At 42.1% G+C, this 17359-nt stretch overlaps 1 protein-coding gene across 1 annotated transcript in view; it reads left to right on the top strand.

Moving 5' to 3' along the window:
• DDX46 (DEAD-box helicase 46) overlaps positions 1–16397 on the top strand; it is a 54595-nt gene extending 38198 nt beyond the window's left edge. Inside the window, exons 16-23 of the mRNA XM_084797162.1 lie at positions 732–925; positions 6205–6342; positions 6709–6858; positions 7678–7851; positions 9755–9973; positions 10429–10573; positions 11338–11411; positions 13681–16397. Of these exons, the coding sequence (XP_084653288.1) occupies positions 732–925; positions 6205–6342; positions 6709–6858; positions 7678–7851; positions 9755–9973; positions 10429–10573; positions 11338–11411; positions 13681–13728 (1142 nt within the window). The 3' untranslated portion in view covers positions 13729–16397. The remainder of the gene's footprint in view (positions 1–731; positions 926–6204; positions 6343–6708; positions 6859–7677; positions 7852–9754; positions 9974–10428; positions 10574–11337; positions 11412–13680) is intronic.
• Positions 16398–17359: the final 962 nt, after the last annotated feature.

Raw genomic sequence — 17359 nt, 5'->3', positions numbered from 1 at the left:
TGTGCTCTGAAAAATAGCATTTACTTTGTTGCCTGTAGTGAAGGTGGGAGAAATGAGAGCGCCCTGCTCTGGTTTGACAAGATCACCACACTTTATGGTGGTGCAGGCTGCTCTCTATCGCTCATCACGTAATTGCCTTAGATTGTCTCTGTCACTGTACCAGCTAGGCTTCCTGGCTCCTGAGCTGCCAGAATCTGCCTGTCCCTGCTATCCAGGACTAGATGACAGGGATAGAGATCTCCTGCCTCTGCCTCCCAAGTGCTGGGCTTAAAGGCGTGCACCACCACCGCCCAGAGTGTAGCAAATTTAGGCTTGTTTTCTGCTAAGCCAGTTTTACCTTCAAAGGCTGAGATGTAGTCTTATCTCATGGTTAATATATAATTGTGTGTTGCATTTGTCTGTAATAAAGTAGGGAATTACTTGACTTTTTAAAAGAATTATTATATGGGTATGAGTGTGTTGACTGAGTGTATGTATGTGTGCCAAATATGTCCCGTGTGCCCTTAGAGGTCAGAATAGGATTCAGAGCCCCTGGAAGTAGAGTTATTTGCAATTGTGAGCACCCAGCAAATGGGTGCTGGGAGTTGTCCTGCACCTTCTGGGACACAACCAGTGCTCTTTACCACTTAGCCATCTCTGCAGCCCTGAGTTTGTTTCCTGTGTCTGCATTTAGAACGTTCTCAGTGGAAATGGGAATTTTAAACGTGTTTGTCTTTTTAATTTACTTGCAGGTATTGATCAGTATGACAGGGACAGCATCATAAATGACTTTAAGAATGGAACCTGCAAACTTCTTGTGGCCACGTCCGTTGCCGCTCGTGGTCTAGATGTGAAACATCTAATTCTTGTAGTAAATTACAGCTGTCCCAACCATTATGAAGATTATGTGCACAGAGCTGGACGGACTGGAAGAGCAGGCAACAAGGTACGGTCTTTATAGTCATGCCTATATTAAAGCACAGGCATCTAGTTTAAGCGACAGATATGGGTTATGGTAATATTCTGAAAATCTTTAAATAGCAGAACATATTGGATGTTGTTAATCACATATACATGTGCCTTTGTGTGGTTAAAATGATCAAGTATGGGGCTGAGAGGTGGTGCTGTGGTTAAGAACACTGGCTCCTTTTGGCGGAAGACCTGTGTTATGTTTACGGCACTCACACAGCTGCTCACAACCATCTGGAACTCCAGTTCCTGGGGATCCCAATGCCGTATTCTGGCCTCTGCGAGCACCAGGCCTACACATGGTGCACAGACATACGGGAGAAACGCTCAAACATGTTTAAAGTTTAAAGTTGAGATTATCAGGGACCTCAGAGCTCTCTAGCAGGTAGAGGTAGCAGTGTTTGTGTCTCTGCAGCTTTTCTCCTCTCTGTACGTAGTGACACTTGTGTGTACTCAGGAAGTTTCGTTGCTTGTTATTTGCTCTCTTGGATTGACTGTATTCTAGTCAATATATAGTCTAAGGCTGTTGCTCAACCTTCCTAATGCTGCCATCCTTTAATATAGTCTCTCATGCTGTGGTAACCCCAAACCATAACATTATTTTCATTGCTACTTCAGAACTGTAATTTGCTACTGTTATGGATATGATGTAAATATTGGATGTGCAGGCTCTCTGGTATGTGACCCCAAATTTGTCATGAACTGCTGCTCTAAGGCCTCTCACTGTTTCATTTGGAGAGTGACATCTTACTTTATCAAGACTATCCACAAATTGTATACGTACCGCCATACACAACAAAAGCCATTCTTTTTTTTCTCTTTTGCAGTGCTGAGGGTGTGTCCCAGGACCCTAGCAAACATCTCGCCAGTGAGCTGTATTCCCAGCCAATCATTCCTTTTTAGAAAAGAAAAGATTAGTTAGTTTTTAATGCCTGTGGATATTTTCCCCGCACATATATCTGTGCATCGCGTGCACGCATTGTCCATTGAGCCCAGAAAAGGCATTGGATTCCCTAGAGCTGGAGTTAAGACAGCTAGGAGCTGCCATGTTGGTGCTAGAAATCAAACTAGGTCTTCTGGAAGAGCAGTCAGTGCTCTTAACCACTGAGTTGTCTCTCAGTCTCCCCTGCCCCTAAACCAAAAAATTTTTTGAAGGCCTGAGAATATTTTGTTGTTAGAAATATTAGTAATGATATATTAGATTTTCCCTTTGGGGGTGGGGTGGGGTTTTGAGATAGAGTTTTTCTGTTTCACAGAGCCTCGGCTGTCCTGGACTTCATTTGTCAACCAGGCTGGCCTCGAACTTACAGATATCCATGTGCCTCCGCTTCCCTGAGTGCTGGTATTACAAGTGTTTATTACTATGCCTGGCTGGCCAGCTCCTGCGTGCATGTAGTACACAGGCATACCTCAAACATACATACACATAAATGTGTGAATAAATATATTTTCTAAAAAGGTTAAAGAGAGTTGCTGCACACCTTTAATCCTAGCACTTGGAAGAAAGAGGAAGGCCTCCTCTTTGAGTTCGAAGCCAGCGTGGTCTACATAGCTAGTTCCAGGACAGTTAAGGCTACTGAGAGAAACCCTGTCTCAAAAAAACTGAAAGAGAAAAGAAAGAAGAAAAAGAGAACAAATGACAGAAAACACTATAGTATTCATGATTGTTAAGCAGTAGAACCATCAAAGCAGCATCAACAGTGACTGAATAATGAAATGGTGGCATATACACACAGAATTTTATACGGATGTAAAAAAGTATTTAAATCATGGAATTTTAGAAAATTGTACCATTCGGTTAAATGAAATATGGCAGACTCAAAAGATTAAATACCAAACATGGGTCTTAGATTTTATTTTTGATATGTGTATGCATGTGTCTGGGTGGGTGGATCATGGAATGAGAAAGAGGACAAGAAAGGGAAGAACAAAGTGAGCAGAGCACACGTGACATGAGAGCAGAAGGGTAGACCAGGCTGGCCTTGAACTCACAGTGACCCTCCTTCCTCAGCCTCTCAAGAGCTGGGATTAAAGGCATGCCCCGCTGCCACTGCCACCGCCACCACCACCCCTGGCTCCAATAAGATGTTATTAAACCAGCTGGGTGTGGTGGCACATGCCTTTAATCCCAGCACTGTGGAGGCAGAGGCAGGTAGAGCTTTATGAGTTTGAGGCCAACCTGGTCTACAAAGCAAGTCTAGGACAGCCATACAAGAGAAACCCTGTCTCAGAAAAACAAAACAAAACAAAAAAATATTATTAAACCATCATAATGAAAACCACTACTTTGTATGAAATTAAGAAAAAAATTTTCCCAGGATAAAGAGATGGCTCAGCATTTAAAAACACTTGTTGCTCTTACAGAGGACCCAGGTTTTAGTCCAGTCGCCCACATCCCTCTATAATTCCAGTTCTAGGAACTTCCGCAGGCATCAGGCATGTACATGGCATACAAACATGTGAGTAAAACATTCATACACACAGAACATAACTATCTGTGCACCACATGTATGCACTGCCTGGGGAGGCCAGAAGAGGGCGTTGGATCCCTTGGAACTGGAATTACAGGCAGTCATGAAACACCAAGGTTCCTTCAGAAGAGCAGCCAGTGCTGTAACCATTGAGCATCTCCCGGCTTCTTTCAAGCTGTTTATTTTTGTTTTGCTTTTCTTAAGGCATAGTCTCTCTCTATAGTCAGTACTGGCTTGGAACTAACGGCAAGCCTCCTGCCTGGGCTTTCTAAGCGCTGGAATTGTGTGCATGAATCACCATTCTCAGTGTTAACGTCTTAGTTTTAGGGTGTTTATATACCTAGCTTTCCATTTCTGGTTTGTTTTCTGAGTCAGAGTCTAGTGTATAGCCAGCTTAAGATGGTCTTGATTCTGCCTCTGCTTCTAAGCACTGGTATTAGAGAACGTACCTTCATGTCTGCTCCTGTTTTTAAAATATAAAAAGTGTGTTTGGATTTGATTATGCACCCAAACACATTGTTTCTGTAGTTACTTGCTTTTGAAACTATTTTGCAAAAGTGAAGTCAGTTAAGTCACCTTCCTGGGAGTCTACAAAGTGAAGCTCAGCTCTCCGGCAGCTTGTTAGTGCAGGCAGTATGAGGGCAGGGCAGGGACAAAGCAAACCGTGCCTGGGTATGGTCTTCACAGACATTCTACGCCGAATTTCAGGAGTACTTAAAGCCACCACCTTCCGTCCAGGCTCGTCTCTTCTCATCTTTAGGACGAGATAGAATAGTGCAGTAGTTTAATTTGCCTTTTCCTGCTAAGCGTGTTGAGCTGGAAAGATGGTTAAGTCAATATGGGCCTGAGTTCAGCCACCAGCACCCATGTAGAATGTTGGTGTGCAAGCACACACCTGTAATCCCCTGCCAAGGAAGCTGAGGCACGCCAGTGGGTACTTTCCTGTGACTTGCTGGCAGCCAGCCAAGCTTACCTGGCAAACTCCAGGCCAGTTGGCAACCCTGCCCCAGCTGAGGATAGATACCCAAGGTTGTCTTCTTCATCCACATATCACATGCCGTCTCTCAACATGCATATTCACATAAAAAGCAAAGAATAAAGTATATACTGGTCATCTGTTTATCGATAGGCATGTCTGAGTTTGTTGCTTTAGTTCTATCAGTTATTTGTATATCTTAGATCTTACCCCTCTTTCTGAAGGCAGAAATTTTCCTTTCATTTTTTTCTATGCATTAACATTTACTTATTTAAAATTCTTTTTTATGAATAGGTTTTCCCTTTCGCTCTTTTTTCCTTCTTTCTTTCTTTTCTTTTCTTTCTTTTCTTTTTTTTTTTTTTAGTTTTTCAAGGCAGGTTTTTCTGTGTAGCCTTGGCTATTGGCTTTCCTGGACTCACTTTGTAGATCAGGCTAGCCTCGAACTCACAGTGATCCACCTGCCTCTCTGCCTCCCAAGTGCTGGAATTATAGGCATGCACCACCAAGCCCAGCCTTTCTTTCATTTTTTTAATGATGGCTTTTAATTCTCGTTATTATTTCCTTTGCTATAAAGCAGCTTTTAATCTCATGTGATTCCATTTACCAATTTGTGGGGTCATTTCCTGTGCTGTTGGAGTCCTGTATGTACCTGTAGTAGACACATTGCTAGATTGTTATGTGTGGAGCTCAGGGAGAAGCTAGCTGTGGAGGCGGAGCTATGTCCCCCATCCAAACCCAAGCATATTTGTCGCACAGTACCCTGCGAGACCTCCTGTCTAGGAAAGGCCTGGCCTCTAAACCATAAGGGACGGGAGCAGCAAGACAGTGTAAACAAGAGCTAAAAGTAAATCACTTCCAACAGGGGGTTGATGTCTTTAGAACATAATGTAAAAAGCCTGTAGCCCATAGAAGGCAAAAGGCAAAAGGGGCTGAGAATGCGCTCTGAACTAGGAGCTGCAGCCAACTGCCCCTGCTGCCCCAGTGTCTGCTGGGAAGCTGAAGGGCTCAGTTGAATGGCGTTGTCTACCTGCTGCTACTCCTTTTGTTACTGGGACACCTTGCTGGAGGGAACATTCTCCTCCACCCTGGAATGCCACACAGCAGCGCAGGGCAGCCTCCGCAGCCCGTTTCTGGTTTGATAGTGCTACCTTTGCTTGTTCTCTCCTTTCTGATCCTCTATCATGTCTGACCTCAGATTATACAACAGAGCCAAAATAATGAACACAGCACCACAGCATTATATTGTCAAGAAAGTACGCATGCAGACAAAACATAGAAGGTCCAGAAACAAAACCACATAGCCATAACCATCTTGTTTTTCAAAGAGATGTCGGAAGTCTACACTGAGCTAAGGACAGAGATATGATGTCTAAGTAACTGTTGCTCTCACTATTGTTACTACTTTTGCTTCCTGTGAATATCAGGATTGCCTTTAGTGAATGTCATTGCAATTTTCTGGGTGTCACATTGCTAACCCTTCTTGTCAAGAGCTACTGAGGTTTTTCCACCTTGTAGAATCATCTTCAGTTTCTCCTTTTCTTTGGAGACAAGAGTCTCATAGCCTAGGAGGGCATGGAATTCACAGTGTAGCTGTCTCTACCTGTGTGCAGGATAGAACTCAATGGAATGCTTCAGTGTCTTAATGTTTTCACTGTGGAAATCTTTGCCTCCTTTTCTTGTTTTTAATGCTTCTGTGAATGGGGTATTCCTCATTTTCTTGTGTTTGTTACTGGTTTATACAAAAGGTACTGGGTTTTCTATGCTGATTTTGAATCATCTTGTCTAATCCTATTTCCTCAATTTTATTAGGGTTATGCCTACACTTTCATCACAGAAGATCAAGCTCGATATGCTGGAGACATAATTAAAGCTCTTGAATTGTCAGGGACTGCAGTGCCTCCCGACCTAGAGAAACTCTGGAGTGACTTCAAAGATCAACAGAAAGCGGCGAGTCCTTAAACTTCCCTATATGAGTTGTTAGTGTGGCTGTGTGGTGCTTTGCTCATTTATATATTTTTTGTTTGTTGTGTTTTTGTTTTTTGAGACAGGGTCTCTCTGGGTAGCCCTGGCTGTCCTAGAACTTGGATATAGACCAGGCAGGCCTTGACCTCTCAAAGATTTATCTGCCTCTGCCTACCCAGTGCACTCATTAAGGGTGTATATCTTAACATTTTTTAGATGGAAAAACCAGTGAAATTAGAATTGTCTCCTTTGCTTAAGTGTTTTTGTTCAGTTGGCATATATACTGTTACTTTGAAAATATTTAATAGTGTTTCCTCTAAAAATTAACTTTGCTAACTTTTTTCTTAAAAGGAAGGAAAAATAATTAAAAAGAGTAGTGGCTTCTCTGGCAAGGGATTCAAGTTTGATGAAACAGAACAGGCTCTAGCCAATGAGAGGAAAAAGTTACAGAAAGCCGCTCTTGGCCTGCAAGATTCAGATGATGAGGACGCTGCAGTTGATGTAAGTACCAGGGTCTCTGCCTGTGTGCGATGTAGTAGTGTATGAAAATAATCAAAGGAACCAGTTTAACTTTGTTTAGGGCAGGAATTTTCCAACCTGCCTGTTCATAGGACATTTGTTTACATATCACAGTAAACTTTATCCCAAGCTAGATTTGGCGATGCTTGACTTCCCTGTGGCTGCGCAGAGGGCTGTGGTTGAGGCCTTGAACCCCAGAGTATAATAAGGTCAGCCTGGGCAGCACAGCAAGCTGTCTCATATAGCTGCAGATAACCTCCTAAGGCACCAAGCGTGTACATACACGGCGCACATACATATAGGCAGGCAAAACACACATAAAACAAAATGCATAAATTAAAAGAAAAAGTTCAGGATGATCTTCAGCTATGCAGTGAGTTTGAGTTCAGTCTGAGCTACATACATGATATCTTGTCTTAAAAGAAAAAGAAAAATCCTCATTTTGTGAGTTGGGAGTCCTGCCTTAGGAACACACTCCATCACTCCTCCTGAGAATTGCTGGCCTTGGGCTTAGTGCGTAGTTCACTGCATCATTTGTACTGTTCTGACTTGAGCTTGCATGTCCTTGTTGACAATACTAAGTAAATCATGCAGTGTTGCACATTCTTTGTTTTCAATTTTTCCATCACAGACATAAATTTTTGAAAGAAAAGCTGGTGCATATTTTTGGTGATCCATGTGTTTGAATTTATGTAAATTGAATTCTAGCCTTTTATGGAAACATTTCTTGTTTTTGTAGACGCAACTAAATTAGTATTTCTAACGGTGTTTACTAATCCTTGATTTCCCCCTCTGGCCTAGATTGATGAACAAATCGAAAGCATGTTTAATTCAAAGAAGAGAGTAAAAGACATGGCTGCACCTGGTACATCTAGTGTGCCTGCTCCAACTGCGGGCAACGCTGAGAAGCTAGAGATTGCCAAGAGGCTGGCTCTTCGGATCAATGCTCAGAAGAACCTGGGCATCGAGTCTCAGGTATTAAGTAATTTGTTCCGAGTCTTAGTCGCTGCTCTTGTTGCTGTGGCATGGGCACCTTCAGAGTAAAGATCCAAAAATGGAAAAATGACCTTTTCTTTTTTAAAAGGCAGGGTTTTGTGTAGCCTAGGCTGGCCTTGAACTCTGTTGTAGCCAAGGATGTACCCTGGACTGCTGGACCTCCTGTCTGTACTTCCTACAAGTCAAGATTACGAATGTGTTCCCTGGCCCTGTCAGACCCTAATTTCATTCCAGAGCCTCTCCAGGAGTTAAATTGAGCACAATGAACAAGTTTTCTTAGAAATTGAGTTTTCAAGAATACACCGTGCTCAATTTAGGAAGAGCTCTCTGTGCGCCTCTTCTAGAAAAATCTGTTAGGCGTGTGATCCATGGATGGTTTATATAGAACATCCCCGGTCCAGAATGCCATGGGTGGTTGTGTGGAACAGATCAGCAGCCCTGGTCCAGAATGCTGTGGGTGGTTATGTGGAGCAGATAGATGAGCAGCCCTGGTCCAGAGTGCTGTGGGTGGTTATGTGGAGTATTCCCGGTCTAGAATCTGAAACATTTCCCTTTGGTGACCTGATAGTGAAAATGTGTGATTAAAGGCATGCCCCCCACCACACAGCAGGTTTTGGATTGTTTGTGATTAGTTCCATATATTCAAATGGTAAAGTCTTGTGCAGATATTCTAAAATTTAAAAACTTAAGCTCTGAAATGTTTCTCTCCCCAAGCATTTGGATAAGAGATCCCCAGCTTGTACTGTCGTTTTATCAAAACTGAGAAAAAACCCTTTTCTTTTCTAATCTGTTTCATTGGATGGGTTTATTGGGTATGTAAACTGTTCCCCGGCTTATGAATACCTAGTTCTCATTTAAAATAATATGTTTAAACAGTTGAGTGGTTTTTTTTCTTTAAACATGTCACATGACTTGTGATTTGGAAGAGTGTTGAGGTTGTGGGGTGGTTTTTGTTTGTTTTGGGGGATAGGGTTTTTCTGTATATCCCTGGCTGTCCTGGAGCTTGATCTAAAGACCAGGCTGGGCGTCGAACCCAGAATCCATCTGCTTCTGTCTATTGAGTGCTGGCATTAAAGGTGTGTGCTACCACTGCCTGGCTGAAGTTTTGGTTTTTTAAACATAGGGTCTCATTTGTTCACTAGCCTGCCTAGAGCTGGCAATCACTTCTTTCCTCAGCCTCCTGAGCTGAGTGTAATCATGTCTGACATTGTCTGCTTTTAAGTAAAGCTGAATTTTTATAGCATGCCCAAAGGATAGTTTGACAGTATTTTCAAGATTCTGGATAGCCGGGCATGGTGGTGCACCGTCTTTAATCCCAGCACTAGAGAGGCAGAGGCAGGCAGATCTCTCTGAGTTTGAGGCCAGCGTGGTCTACAAAGTGAGTCTAGGACAGCCAAGGTTACACAGAAGAACCCTCCCTGTCTTGAAAAACTAAAAAGAAAAAAGAAAAAAAAAAGACTGGTTCATTTACCATAATTAATTGAATGGATGGGTCATTCACTGGATCAGTGGGCAGGGGGAGGTTTGGTGATGGTGGCAGCACAAGCATTGTAATGTGGCAGAAATGCCTAGTAGTCACAATGTACGTGGATTCAGAATAACTACTCTGTAGTATGGAGAGTGAGTAGTGCTCAGTGTCTGTGGTGCAGTGATGCATGGGAGGCCCCTGAACGTCCCTTCGTTGTTTTCTTCAGGATGAGAGGTAAATGACTGTCAGTTACACACTTACATGGATAAATTGCATGCATGAGGGGCTGCATTAGAAAGACACTTTCTGTTATTAAGCCGAATTAGTGGCTCTGGGAGAATCATTTATGGTGAGGTCCTTGGTTCTGTCTCTGTCTTGAGCTGAGGTTTGACTGGAGGTCTTCTTAAACCACAGGATGTGATGCAGCAGGCCACCAATGCCATCCTCAGAGGCGGCACCATTCTGGCTCCCACGGTGTCTGCGAAAACCATTGCAGAACAGCTTGCTGAGAAGATCAATGCCAAGCTCAATTACGTGCCTTTGGAGAAGCAGGAAGAGGAGAGACAGGAGGGCGGGCAGAGCGAATCTTTCAAGAGATACGAGGAAGAATTGGAAATTAATGACTTCCCACAGGCAAGTAACAGACTTAGGGTTTCATGTGTGAGGTAGAAATGCTTCACCACCGCAGTCTCTGCTCATTTCCTTTGTCAGCACTAGAGAGAACGTAGAACTTGATACCTGCCAGGCACCTAGCACTTGAGTGCTTTAGCAGTGAGCTGGACCTGCAGCCCCTGACACAGGTTGGCTTTTTCCTGTGGAGGGGAGACGTTGACTCTCTGCTTTTTCAACTCAGGGTTCCACGCTAATTTTGTTACATCTTACTTGTTCAGGGGTGGGGCACAGTGTTAGAACACGCATTTGGAAGTCAGAGGACGGCTGGTAGGAGTTGTTTCCTTCTCCCCGCCAGGCGGGTTTCAGGGCTTGAGCTCTGGGCAGCAGAAGCCTTTATTTGTTCTCTGAGCTGTCTCACCTGCTCTGAGCTGAGCTTGGAGTTTCTGTTGTGATGTGTTCCCCACCATCTCTTTCAGACGGCAAGGTGGAAGGTCACCTCTAAGGAAGCCTTGCAGAGGATCAGTGAGTACTCGGAAGCTGCCATCACAATCAGAGGGACCTACTTTCCTCCTGGCAAAGAACCCAAAGAAGGAGAGCGGAAAATCTACTTGGCGATTGAAAGTACGCACTGTTGTTTTTGTTTGAAGCTGGAGCTTGATCAGGGTTGATGGAGAGGTAACGTGGGTCAGGATGAAGCTGACAGGAGAAGAGGTTGGAAATAAGGGACACCTGTAAGACAAGACCATGTGCTGCCAGAGGTCTGTCCTGGGAGCTCAGGAGCCATGTGAATAGAAAGCTGAAAGATCTGTTCATGGGATTTAAGTTTGAAAATTGTTCTAAAGAAAGAAAGTGTGGGGCTGGAGAGGTGCCTCAGAGGGTAAGAGCCTTGACTGTTCTTCCAGAGGTCCTGAGTTCAATTCCCAGTCCCACATGGTGGCTCACAACCATCTATAATGAGATCTTATGCCCTCTTTTGGCCTGCAGATAGATGTACATGCAGGCAGAGCACTGTATACATAATAATAAATCTTTAAAAAAGAAAGAAAGAAAGAGTAACTTTTAAGGACATACCCCTTTCTTTTCTTTATTTAAATACGGAGCACTTCATGACTTGTGTATCATCCTGTGCAGGGGTCATACCCATCTCTTCTGCATTGTTCAGAGTTGAGTGTGGGTGCTGTCCACGTGAGCACAGGATCGACATACTTCTCACATATTTGGGTCAGAGTTTAAGTTAGAAAATAAAGCAGTTGTATAGTTGGCTCTCTTGGCAGGTAGTGCACTTGCTAACAGCACTTGAAGTGCTGTGCCCTGGATCCTTAGTGTGGAGAAGCAGCTGGTGTAGTTCTTTAGTATTAACTGTGTGTTTTCCGCTGAATCATCAGGTGCCAATGAACTGGCTGTGCAGAAAGCGAAGGCAGAAATCACCAGGCTCATAAAAGAAGAACTGATCCGACTGGTGAGTGAAAAAGAAACCCTCAGGCCTTATGTGTTTTAGTGACTATTTCATTGAACTTTAATATGAACAGGCGTAGAGGTCATGATCATAAAACCTGCACTCCCAGCACTTCGGGAAGTGGAAGCAGTTAAATTAGGAGTCAAGGCCAGGCTGGCGGGCTATTTCAGACCCTGTCTCAACACAAATATATCTTTTGTTTTGTTTTTGGTTTCTCTGTGTAGCCTTCGCTGTTGTGAACTTACTTTGTAGACTAGGCTGGCAAGCTCACCGTGATCCACCTGTCTCTGCTTCTCCAAGTGCTGGGATGATGAATTTTTTAGAATAGGCGCATCACTGAAGGCCATCTCAGTATCTGGAAGTCTGGCCTACGACCTCCATGTTACTAGTCATTGCCCTCAGATACAGCCACGTTGGGACTAAATGTGGACATTAGTATTGTACGTTTTTGCCTCTGTAATGATTATATGCTGTCGACTATTTTTGTGTCAGCATTATAATGAGTGGCCAGTCTGTTGGTGTAGGTAGCAACAGTTCATTCCTTTACATACCTGTTTGCTATTTGTAAAAGTGTCTTTTATTCACCTGGTGTAATTGTCAACTTGGAAGCTTACTACCTTCGTCTTCTAGCCTAGGTCTAGTCCTGAAAGCTTCCAGCTTCCTCCATGCAATCTACCTAGACCTAGAATGTTTTCAGCCTCTGAGACTTACTGCTGAATAAACTTACCCTTACTAGTTTTTTTTGAACTCTCACGGGCTGGTTCAACTCAGCTATTCTGGCTCTAACTCCTCTCCAGGCTGACTGATTCAAACTGGCTTCGCTTAGCTTCTGACTGAATTTCTTTCCTTGGCTTCAAACTAACTCTAGCAATCCGCTCTAATCTTCTGGCTCCTGCTCATTCTCTGGCTTGTCTGTCTTCACTTATGTCTTACTTATTCTCCCTCAGCAGCCTGTCTCTGTATAACTGTCCTGGGAAAACTACTTCCTCTCTGTGTGGCTCTCCCCTCAGTAGCCTCTCTTTCCTCTCTGATTAGTCACTTTGTCTGCCTTTCAATTAGACATCACTTTCAAAATACGGGTGCTTCTTTCTACAAACTTTGTCTTCATTATTTGGGCTTAAAGGTGTGTAATAAGGGCATGCTGCTTTCCTAGAAGGTCTTTGGGTGTGATCAGAGCAGCCATGGTGCTGGATTAAAATTCCTCTGTAGCTTCCTCCTTTCAGTTTAACTCAAACTTACTTTGTAGACGGACTAGTCTGTCCTCAAATTCAGAGATCAACCTGCTTCTGCTTTGAGTGCTGGGATTAAAGGCGTGTTCCACCACCTGTCTTGTATAGTCAGTATTTTTAAGTTTAGGCAGTCACTTAATTTTGGAAAAAGAGCAGCATGTTAAAAGATAATATTTCTAAGGGCAACTGATAACATCATTGTACTGTAAATGCCACTTATGGGTTGTAACTGGCAGGTGCCTTGGATGGAGTCTGGTTGGTTATCTTATGGACAGATATATTTACAATTAAATTATTTTGGGAGATTATTTATTCATTTATTTGTTTGTGGGGTTTTTTTTTTTGGTTTGTTTGTTTTGTTTTTTTCTGGAGGCAGGGTCTCTCTGTGTAGTCCTAGTGGTTCTGGAACTCACAGAGATCCTCATGCCTCTGCCTCCTGAATCCTAGGGTTAAGTTTGTGTGCATAGCTTAAAGGGGGAAATTTAAAAAGAGGGAATATAAAACGAGAGAAAATATAGACAAGTCCTTGCAATCAAGGACTTCAAGCCAGATGTGGTGACTCATACCTGTAATTCCAGAACTTGGGAGGCCGAGGCCAGAGGATTTCATAAATTCAGGACGTACTAGTAATATAGTCTTATACAAAAGTCTTATGTGACTGTTTTACAGAAGAGTAATAGAAAAAGACTTGATGCTTGTAGTTGATAGACCTACCAGGAAAGAAGTGCTGGGTTCTTTCCTGAGGAATTCCTTTGCCTCCGTGCAGTAACAGGAGTCCCCTTTTTTGATTTCTAAGATGGGCTTTCTCTGTAACTTTTGCTGTCCTAGAATTCTCTCTAGAGAATGTTGAGATTAAAGGTCTGCACAACTACACCTGGCTAGAAGTAGCTGTTTTTGTTTTTGTTTTTTTTGGGTTTTTTTGCAGTAGCCTTTTTATTTCAGCTATCTGATAGTTTTACGAATTGTTAGAGAAAATGATCTTGAACATTTACTTTTTGTGTGTGTGCTTGTTCTAACCTTCTGTCTTTTATTTTCTATCACAGCAAAATTCATACCAACCAACAAATAAGGGACGATATAAAGTATTATAAACATCGGAGCCACTTTGTACCTGTGCTGGTCTGTGACGTTTACAATGTATTGTAAAGTAAGACTGTTAAAATTCTGTCGTGTTTATTTTTTAAATACAAGAAACCAGTGTTTATTAAAGAAGCCGCCTGTCAGTAAGTACTATGCCACACTCATCCAAACTCCATTTAGATAAGACCTATTTTCAGAGTGTGCTGTTGTGTAATGTAAACCTTAGAGGCAACCCTTGAAGTGTCTGGAGACACCGGGGCTTTGTATTGAATGTAGTAATAAAGTATCTCAGTCACTCAAGTCCACTGACCTATCCTCCTTCAATGAAATTGTGGTGTGATCATCTCCTAAGGTAAAAGTCCTTGTCACATTTTGCTGCCACCTGTTGAGCTTAAATCGTACTGGACTGAATGGAACCTATGAACTGGATCTAAGAATGATATAATAGAAGTTTACAAAATCGGCTCAGAGTTTTTTAAAATTTTATCATCAGAAATGAGTAGTAGTTGGCTTGCTAAGTAGTATACTGGGACTTTTGCATCTCTTTCTTTTAATTTCCTATTTTTGAGAGAATTGCAGTAGAGCCCGGGCTGGCCTTGAACCTGCGATGCTCCTGCTGCATCTGCCTTCGCAGTGCTTTTGCCACACTCAGCTCTCTAGTTCTTTCACTGCATTAGTGTTGCTGTTTCAGGTTCTCTCTCAGCCTCTGGCTTTGCCCAAGGACAGACTTGTCTGTCGACTTCCATTAGAGACAGTGACTGTGGCCAACCATGCTACCTATGATTCCCTTAGACATCTATAGTATGGTGCGTACAGATGCCTTAATACTTTTAATCTAATTTTCCTTCAGGGTAATTGAGTAGGTTGTGAATTTCTCCCTTTCTAAAATAAGACATGCTCTTCATGCTTGTAATCCTAACACCCTATTGGGCAGGGGCAGAAAGATCATGAATTTGAGGCCAACCTGGGCTTCCATAGTAAAGCCTCATGTCAAACAAAACAAAACAAAACAAAGCACAGGCCTTTACTCCCAGTGCTCAGGAGGCAGAGGCAAGAGGGTCGATGTGAGTTTGAGAACAGCCATGGCTACACAGAGAAATCCTGTCTTGAAAAACCAAACAAAACCAAAACAAGGTTGGGGGTATAGGTCAGTGGTAACACACTTGCTTAACCATGCCTAAGGTCTAGCACAAGTAAAAAACAAAACGTTTTTGTTAACCACTGGTTCTGAGTGTGTCAGCTTCCTGGTACCAAGCCTAGTTACCTGAGCTCAGTCCCCCACATAACAGAAAGTGCAAGTTTTTCTCTGACATTCATTTTATATGCGCACATACATAAATGTAGTAAATGGAAATAAATGACATTTCAAATAGTAGTAAAATTAAGTGCACAGAGAACCAAGAAATGCACTTCAGAACCTTTGGGGTCTAATTCTGAGTGGCTATGGTTAGATTACCTAAAATTACTTTAAAGACTCCTGATATATGAAAACTCCATATTATCATAAAAAAGCTTTATCAGGTATTAAATAAACATTCCTTAAATTAAGAGACAGAAAAGATGTTTATTGATTTAAACCAGGTATGATGACGTACACCTTTAATCCCAGCCTTCGAGAGGCAGAGGTCAGATGTTCCCTGAGCTCAAGACCAGCCTGTTCTACATAGTGAGTTTCAGGCCAGTAAGAGCTACACAGTGAGACCATGTCTTATAAAGGAGAACAAACATATATATGTGTATATTCTTGATTTAGAGGTTGTTTTTAAGTCAGAGCGTAGTATAGTTAAAGGAAATGCTTTTAAGCCTAGAGAAGTGATCCAGTTGTTAAGAGCACCTGCTGTTTTTACAGAGGACCCAGGTCCTGTTCCCAGCACCCACATAGCAGCTAAAAGTTGTCTTTAATTCTAGTGAATAAATCTAAAGAAAAAAAATGACATAGTTAATAATCATAGCTACAGAGGAATATCCTATTTGTTAAGTATAAGGTTACTTGTACTGGAAAAGTAAAATGTAACTGGTAATTTTTTTTTCCTTTTTTTTTTTTTTTTTTTTTTTAAAGATTTGTTTAGTTAGCTAACAGTGTTCTGGCCTGCACAGCAGAAGAGGGCACCAGATCTCATAGATGGTTGTGAGCCATCATATGGTTGCTGGGAATTGAACTTATGACCTTTGGAAGAGCAGTCAATGTTCTTAACTTCTGAGCCATCTCTCCAGCCCGGTAAATATTTTTAGACCTTCACATACCTAGTTACTTCACTCCAAGAAAATAGAGGAAATATATGTAATAACAATATGAAACCAAACTTTTCACTAGAATTACAGTCATCAGCACTTCTTCCTGCCTTGGTTTATCTGTTGGCCTCTCTTTACCACCCAGATGTAGTTTGTTACTTTATAGGGTCTGTGGCAGTCACACTGGTGTAATGGTGCTCCCTGGAACCCACCGGGCCCCTGAGGTTCAAAAGCTACAGCATTCGCATGTTCTGTTTGTATATCTAGCTGTGAAGAAACACTGATTGTATATTGTTCTAAAGTGAACTATTGCTCAGTACATTTTATAGTGTCAACACTGACTAATTTTTAAAGTTTGAATGATGTACAGATTTTGTTTTTTAACGCAATATCAATATTTGCTCGTGTTCTCTAAATTCCTTACAGAATAAACTTAATTTAGTCTGCATTTGTCTCAGATTATTTTTCTTTGAATGCCTTCTCTTTTGCCTTTTCTCTAATCTTTTTTTGTATTTTGTAGACATCTAAGAGATGTATTAGTGGTGGTATGGTTTTTTTGTTTTTTGTTTTTTAAGATTTATTTACTTATGCAGACAGTGCTCTGTCTGCTTGTACCCCTGCAGGCCAGAAGAGGGCACCAGATCACATTCTAGATGGTTGTGAGCCACCAGGTGGTTGCTGAGAATTGAACTCAGTATCTCTGGATGAGCACACAGTGCTCTTAACCACTGAGTCATCTCTCCAGCCTGTGTATTGTGTTTTTAAAGACAGAGTTTCACTGTGTAGCCTAAGATGATCTGGAACTTGCTTTGTATACCAGGTTGGTCTTGAACTCAGAGAGATCTACCTTCCTCTGCCTCCCAAGTGTTGGTGGCATACATAGTGTGCATCTTTGTTTTTTGTTTCTTAATTCTCTTCTACCCTGTTTATCAAATATACATTCTTTAAAAAAAGAAATTATGTTAATTTTATGCCCCCCCTTTGTTTGTTTGTTTGTTTGTTTGTTTTTTGAGACAGGGTTTCTCTGTGTATAGCCTTAGCTATCCTGGACTCGCTTCTGTAGACCACGCTGGCCTCAAACTCAGAGATCCACAGCCTTTGCCTCCCTCTCAAGTGATGGAATTACAGACATATGCCTCCACACCTGGTTTGGTTTTTTGTTTTTGTTTTTTATTTGCATGTATATCTGTGCTCCATGGATGTGCTTAGTGCCTGCAGAGGCCAGAAGAGGATTGGTTTCCCTCATACATAAAACTTAATATTGTCAACTGAAAAAAAAAAGCTTTATGAGTAGTTAAGAATTTGAAGAAACAGAAAAGTTCTTTAAGCATTCTTGATTTAGAGCAGGTGTGGTGGTACACCCTATAATCCTGCCTTCAGGAAGCCTGGGCAGGAAGGGCTCTGAGTTAG

This window comes from Acomys minous, assembly GCF_964271855.1.
Source record: "Acomys minous genome assembly, chromosome: 9".
Taxonomy (NCBI): Eukaryota; Metazoa; Chordata; class Mammalia; order Rodentia; family Muridae; genus Acomys; species Acomys minous.
The sequence above is the reverse complement of the archived record's forward strand: the minus strand, read 5'-3'. Positions and strand labels throughout refer to the sequence as shown.